This window comes from Neoarius graeffei, chromosome 7, assembly GCF_027579695.1.
Source record: "Neoarius graeffei isolate fNeoGra1 chromosome 7, fNeoGra1.pri, whole genome shotgun sequence".
Classification (NCBI taxonomy): domain Eukaryota; kingdom Metazoa; phylum Chordata; class Actinopteri; order Siluriformes; family Ariidae; genus Neoarius; species Neoarius graeffei.
Window position 1 is genome coordinate 67,104,611 of NC_083575.1, and position 7,543 is coordinate 67,112,153.

The 7,543-nt window shown below is 38.9% G+C and overlaps 1 protein-coding gene across 5 annotated transcripts in view; it reads left to right on the top strand.

The window, feature by feature from the left end:
• zswim8 (zinc finger, SWIM-type containing 8) overlaps positions 1-7,543 on the top strand; it is a 73,156-nt gene that overhangs the window by 17,654 nt on the left and 47,959 nt on the right. For all 5 annotated transcript variants that reach the window (XM_060926273.1, XM_060926275.1, XM_060926272.1 and 2 more), the window contains 2 exons: positions 5,762-5,869; positions 6,265-6,346. In XM_060926273.1, the coding sequence (XP_060782256.1) occupies positions 5,762-5,869; positions 6,265-6,346 (190 nt within the window). The remainder of the gene's footprint in view (positions 1-5,761; positions 5,870-6,264; positions 6,347-7,543) is intronic.

A 7,543-nucleotide genomic window follows, 5' to 3' on the forward strand; every position in this document is an offset into this window, starting at 1 on the left:
CGTTATTTCATATACAAGTTTTATTCATTATATAACTTCATCTTGGTAAAAGAGTTCTTATAAGGAGCAGTGAATACTGAACCCACTAGACTCTTATGGATTTTAAAAAAATTAGATAAATAAAAGGTGGGGAAGCGTTTATTTGCTTTGGACCCATATATTTATAATAACAAGTTTACAGTATTATGTCATGGTTCTTTGCCTTTCCTCCCCCAATAAAATCCTGTCCAAATTTGTATTTCTGACACGCACACATTCACCTTTCTATGAGGTTTGACAGCTACATCAGTAACTTGGAATAAATTTTCTCTTTAATGACTTCATGGTGAACCAGAAAATGAGCTGCTTTCAGCTCATGCATCTGCCTGGGCCTTATTACACACTGTAATTCAAATGACCAGTTTTCTGCATGTCAGTAAAAATAATATGTGGAGGAAGACAGTCAGGAAGTGGTATTCAGCCCTGTAAAGTCGTCATATATTGTCATGCATCAGTACATCATGTACATGGTACTCGAGCTTTACTTTAAGAAATGTAGAGATAGCAGTGTAAGTTTAAGATTCAAACTCTGTCAGAAACCTTCAAAAATCTTTAATAATGAGTATTTAATTTCCTTGTGTGTGTGTGTGTGTGGGGACAATGTGAAACTATCACTTGACATTTCTATGAGGCAAGATATACATCATGGTGTGTGTGTGTGTGTGTGTGTGTGTGTGTGTGTGTGTGTGTGTGTTTATGCTAACAAAATGCCAACAAAACAGTAGTGCTGCATAGAGCAATGACTTCAATGATACATAATGTCTAGAAAAATAACTCCCAGAATAACCAAAAATAAATAAAATTAGTATAGGTAATCGTATGGGGCCGAGTAAAATATTAAGGATTAATTTCACGAGTGATTTCAAAGTTTTGAAAAGACTCGGGCAATTTCAAAACTTCGAAATCATGAGTGAAATTGATCCTTAATTTTACGAGGAACCATACGATTACTTGTTTATAATATACAGTGCTGAGCGTAAATGAGTACACCCCCTTTGAAAAGTAACATTTTAAACAATATCTCAGTGAACACAAATGATTTCCAAAATGTTGACAAGACAAAGTTTAATATAACATCTGTTTAACTTGTAACATGAAAGTAAGGTTAATAATATAACTTAGATTACACATTTTTTTCAGTTTTACTCAAATTAGGGTGGTGCAAAAATGAGTACACCCCACAACAAAAACTACTACATCTAGTACTTTGTATGGCCTCCATTATTTTTAATGACAGCACCAAGTCTTCTAGGCATGGAATGAACAAGTTGGCGACATTTTGTAACCTCAATCTTTTTCCATTCTTCAACAATGACCGCTTTTAGTGACTGGATGCTGGATGGAGAGTGATGCTCAACTTGTCTCTTCAGAATTCCCCAAAGAAAATAATTTCTTTACACCACAAAGGTGAAGGCTACAAGATGATCAGCAAAGCTTTACTTATCAGTCAGAATACTGTAGCAAAAGTGGTACAAAAATTTAAGAAAGATGGAACTGCAACCATCTCACAGAGACGTCCAGGTCGTCCACTGAAGTTAACACCTCGACAGGAGCGTCTTCTGATGAGAGAGCTTGAAGAAAATTAGCATGTAAGTTCACTGCAGTTATCTAAAGAAGTAGAAGACCAAACTAGGGTGACTATTTCCCATGACACAATATGGTGTACACTGCAGAGGAATGGCATGCGTGGATGCCGTCCACGAAAGAAGCCTCTCCTAAAGCCCAGGCACAAAAAAGCCTGCCTAGAGTTTGCCAGGGCCCATGCTGACAAAGATGAAGACTACTGGGGACTCTATACTCTGGAGGGATGAGACCAAGATAAATGTTTTTGGAACTGATGGCTTCAAAACTGTATGGCGTCGCAAAGGTGAGGAATACAAAGAAAAATGCATGGTGCCTACAGTGAAACATGGTGGTGGCAGTGTCCTTATGTGGGGCTGCATGAGTGCTGCTGGTGTCGGGGAGCTGCACTTCATTGATGGGATCATGAATTCACAGACGTATTGCTCTATACTGAAAGAGAAGATGCTACCATCACTCCGTGCCCTTGGTCGTCGTGCACTTTCCCAACGTGACAATGATCCTAAACACACATCTAAGGCCACTGTTGGATTTCTGAAGAACAGGGTGAAAGTGATTCAGTGGCCAAGTATGTCTCCTGATCTGAACCCAATCGAACACCTATGGGGAATTCTGAAGAGACAAGTTGAGCATCATTCTCCATCCAGCATCCAGTCACTAAAAGAGGTCATTGTTGAAGAATGGAAAAAGATTGATGTTGCAAAATGTCGCCAACTTGTTCATTCCATGCCTAGAAGACTTGGTGCTGTCATTAAAAATCATGGAGGCCATACAAAGCACTAGATGTAGTTTTTGTTGTGGGGTGTACTCATTTTTGCACCACCCTAATTTGAGTAAAACTGAAAAAATGTGTAATCTAAGTTATATTATTAACCTTACTTTCATGTTCTAAGTTAAACAGATGTTATATTAAACTTTGTCTTGTCAACATTTTGGAAATCATTCGTGTTCACTGAGATATTGTTTAAAATGTTACTTTTCAAAGGGGGTGTACTCATTTACGCTGAGCACTGTATAGGGCCAGATTCATGTTTTGGAAGCCATTCAAGTTCACAACATTAGTCATTCACGTTTTCTGAACCAATCAGGGCGCAAAACTATCTTGCACGTTTGAATCGGTTTCTAAAGCGTCTTTCATCATGACACGACACAAGGATTTTGAAAGTGGTTTACAAAATTTTATTGGCACTTCTTTACAAAAGCCATTTTGTTGACACAATTTGCTAATTTTTGTAACCGTAACCAAGCAATGAACTAGCCAGTAGCATTTCAGAAATACGGTCCCATGTTACGGAAGAAAGCCCTCCTTGATTGACCAATCAGAATTGAGTAATTTGGCCCCATGTATTATAAACACTGAAAAAGAGGGGGAAGATGCAGTCCAAAATTCTAACATAAAGTCGGGTAAGCTGCTGACAATCTGTTTGTAATTGTTTAAAAAAAAACTGTAAGGACAAATGTATTGTGACTGATTATTACAATATTAATGTTGATATCATATTGCCCTTCTCCTAAAATGTTACTAGACACTGTGTCCAGAGTTCAACAGTTCACTGAATGACCTTAATGCATATGCACGATTTTTATAACAGTTAAATAAGGTTACTCACTCAAAAGGTTTGAAAAAGCTTTAAGTAGTATAGTGTTTTGAATGGTAAATAATGTATGATTTTTTTTTTCTTTCTTGTATCGCGTGATCAGTTACTTGTTGGCAGAGTTCTGGAAAAAGTCAACTGCAAAGCACCTACGTGTTTTGGCTTATTTAAAAAAAAAAAAAATCAAGATTATTTTAAATATGCAAATTGGACACCCCCGCTTCCTTCTGCTAGTAAACTAGGGTTGCCTGGCTTGCATGTTGGTACATACACTACCGTTCAAAAGTTTGGGGTCACTTTGAAATTTCCTTATTTTTGAAAGAAAAGCCCTGTTCTTTTCAATGAAGATCACTTTAAACTAATCAGAAATCCACTCTATACATTGCTAATGTGGTAAATGACTATTGAGGTTTTTCACCCACGTGACCAAGTCATGTGATGCTGCCATTTTGGACGTCACGGCTCGAATCAGTTTGAATGCGAGGAAGGCAACAAACGAAAAACATAAAAGAAAAAGGAGCGAGATGCAGAAAACACCTTCACTATCCAGCGACGTAGGGCATTTACAGGGCGAGCAGAGGGAGAGGTATTTGCAAAAATTGAGGTTAGCAGGCTTAGAGAACGACGTTTACCTGCTTCCACCAGGATTGCTCACTGACGTACGGAAGTACACGAAGCCCTCGTCTTTACCTGACTTCGGCCCACATGATCTGTATGCCTGTGTCGTTAAAAACCCATCGCCATACACAGGTATTGATCTGAAAGTGTACAAGAGTTTGGATGCCTACAAATATTTTGTGTCAGGCTGGGTAACATGCCTACATCAGCGGGTCGTCCCTGGAGCTGGTGGTCGCCATCTTATTACAGCTAAGGTTTGTTCACATTTTCATTTACTTTCGGTCCTCAGGATAAACAAAATGTTTTTAAATGTCATTGAAATAACTTCTTAGTCTGTTGAGACATGGCCCGTTATAAATTTGCTGTTACCAGGCAATGACCAAGAACTGTATTATTAGGGTCGGTGTCTGTGTTGTAGCAGTGTACTAGCAGCTAGCTGTTAGCACTAGCTAATATCAACAACAGTAGCTAGTATGTTACTGTAGCAATGTTTACGTTCAGTCATTTGGATGACTGTTAAAACCTTTCAGTCTCTAGTTTTTCCTTTACTGTATTTACTAGTTTACTGTAATTATGATCCGGCAGCTATTTACACCGGATCCAGTGTAAATAGCTGCCGGAGCCGACGTCCGGGCAGGCTGGGAGCTAGCGCGCTCGGGCAGGCTGGGACGTTGGCTCTGGCAGCTATTTACACTGGATCCGGTGTAAATAGCTGCCGGATCATAATTACAGTAAACTAGTAAATACAGTAAAGGAAAAACTAGAGACTGAAAGGTTTTAACAGTCATCCAAATGACTGAACGTAAACATTGCTACAGTAACATACTAGCTACTGTTGTTGACATTAGCTAGCTTGACCTTCAAAATGGCGGACACCAGGGCATCACGTGACCCTGTGATGTCAGGTGAAAAACCTCAATTCTAGCTGCAAATGTCTGGGTTTTGGTGCAATATCTCCATAGGTGTATAGAGGCCCACTTCTAGCAACTCTCACTCCAGTGTTCTAATGGTACAATGTGTTTGCTCATTGCCTCAGAAGGCTAATGGATGATTAGAAAACCCTTGTACAATCATGTTAGCACAGCTGAAAACAGTTTAGCTCTTTAGAGAAGCTATAAAACTGACCTTCCTTTGAGCAGATTGAGTTTCTGGAGCATCACATTTGTGGGGTCGATTAAATGCTCAAAATGGCCAGAAAAATGTTTTGACTATATTTTCTATTCATTTTACAACTTATGGTGGTAAATAAAAGTGTGACTTTTAATGGAAAACACAAAATTGTCTGGGTGACCCCAAACTTTTGAACGGTAGTGTAAGTTGCATTAATTTTGTCTGCTCCATATAAAGTGTCATTCAGTAGTAGTAGTAGTAGTAATAATAATAATAACAACAACAACTTGTGTGAAAAATGTGACACAATCATGAAGATAATTTATCATTTTCACTCCTTTGCCAGTGTGCATATTCGGAACAGTTACACCATAAGGATTTAATTCTTGCAATCTCATAATGTCTTGTAAATTTTTAAGTAAGGTTTATAAATTTGTAATAAACATTATAGTACACTAGATAATGCTAGTCACATAGTTGGATATTTACTGTAGCAAAGAAACAGGGCTTCATTCACAGATTACCTGGAGACAATGGAGAACTTCATATCTGCAGACTTGTGATCACAGTGATGTATTTGAGAAGTTTGCCAAGCTTTAATGAAAGAGTTGAGTAAAGTAATATGCTTGTGCTCACTGTATTAATGGTTTTATTAATCTCTTCTCTGAAAGATTTTGTATAAATGATGAGCTTTCCACATTTTAAAAATATTAACTTTATATTTTGTGGAAGGTTCTTAGCTGTAGTTCTTGAGCATGTTCTCTGTTTGCAAAGCCAGAGGTAATTCTGCGTTTGCCTTGTGTTCTGCGTCCTGACAGGCGTCTGCTGTGTGCTTGCGAGCCCCCGTATCCGAGTCCCTGTCCAGACTGCAGAGGGACCAACTGCAGAAGTTTGCACAGTATCTCATTAGTGAGCTTCCGCAGCAGGTAAAATTTAAAGACGTTCCTTTTGGTTTGGTTTGGTAGCGGACTGGAGCCTTTCAGCTCTAATCTTTGTGTTTTCATTTCCTTGGCGTCATATAATGTAGTTATGGAGCTTTTTTTTTTTTTTTTTTTTTTTTTCTTGTGGTTCATATGTTTAAGAACACCATCTTCCAAAATGCAAGCTCAAGGTTTACTAGTACTCTGAGTATTAATACACCAGATGTGTAATTTCATGGTGCTTGAAATGATGCACTTAGGTTTGGATTCAGATCAGCGATTTTACGTGAACAGGAATTATACATATCATAATATGCAGATTTTGCAATGTATGCAGGACAAATGATTTATTAGTATTACTGGATGTGCATCCATCCTAAGACATTGTTCTTTGTTGCCAGATCTTACCCACAGCCCAGCGTCTCTTAGACGAACTTCTGTCGTCACAGTCCACTGCAATTAACACAGTATGTGGAGCTCCAGGTATGGACAACTGTTTCACTGTTAGCTTCGCGGGAGACTTCAAACCAATAAGATTTTTGCACTTCTTGTGCAATTTGTGGCAACTCCTACCACAGCATCCTGTTCTGAGATCTCCCCCAGTTTATGACTGGTCGAAATATTGCCCGTTTACTTGCATCACTGCACGTATCAGCAGTTTGACTTTTGGTCTGGTTTGTTTGTGTGTGTGTGTGTGTGTGTGTGTGTGTGTTTGCCATTGTAGAAGCAGCTGTACAAACATGTTTGAGGCAAAAACTCAAATATGCCACCTCCTTCTGTCTTTTTAGCAGTTGTTTTGCTTTGCAAGATAACACTTCTTTTTTTTTTTTTTTTTGGTTTAAGTTAGACAAGGTTGCCATATCTGCTTTAAAAAGCAACCCCAATTAAATACTCAAAATACACTCTTTTTTGCCAAAAGTTTGTGGACACCTGACCATCACACCCATAAACTACTATCACAAAGTTGGAAGCGGACAATTTTTTTGGATATCTCTGTATGCTGAAGCATTACAGTATCCCTTCACTGAAGCTAAGGGGTCCGAACATGTTCCAGTATGATACTGCTCTTGTGCACAAAGTGAGGTCCACGAAAACATGGTTTGCTAAGGTTGGAGTGGAAGAACTCGAGTGGCCTGCACAGAGCCCTGAAGTCAACCCCAATGAACACCTTTGGGATGAACTCGAACTCTCTCTGTGCCCTAAGCCTCCTTGCTTGACATGAGTACCTGACCTCACTATTGCTCTTCTGGTTGAATGAGCACAAATCCCCACAGCCACACTCCAAAATATAGTGGAAAGCCTTCCCAGAAGAGTGGAGGTGAGACTAAACCTGGAACACGTGGGTTTGATGGTTAAGTGTCCACAAACTTTTGGCCTTATAATGTATGTCCTTTACAAACCCAATACACAATTATTATTTTTTTTTAAAGGTGAACAGCATGGTTACTATTGCAAAATGCACTGTACTATTTAAAAGTAAGACCATGCAATACAAGAGGTTATTAATAATACGGAGTTTCCCTGTTCAAAAGCAGCGATTCAGAAGTAGGTCAGCACAACTGACCTGCCAACACTAATGTTATGAAGTCTGCTCAACTCAGCCTCTGAAAATCATTCTTTACCCCCCCAACACAGCAAAGGGCCTCAGAAAGACATACACGGAGTTCACTGTGTGTGTGT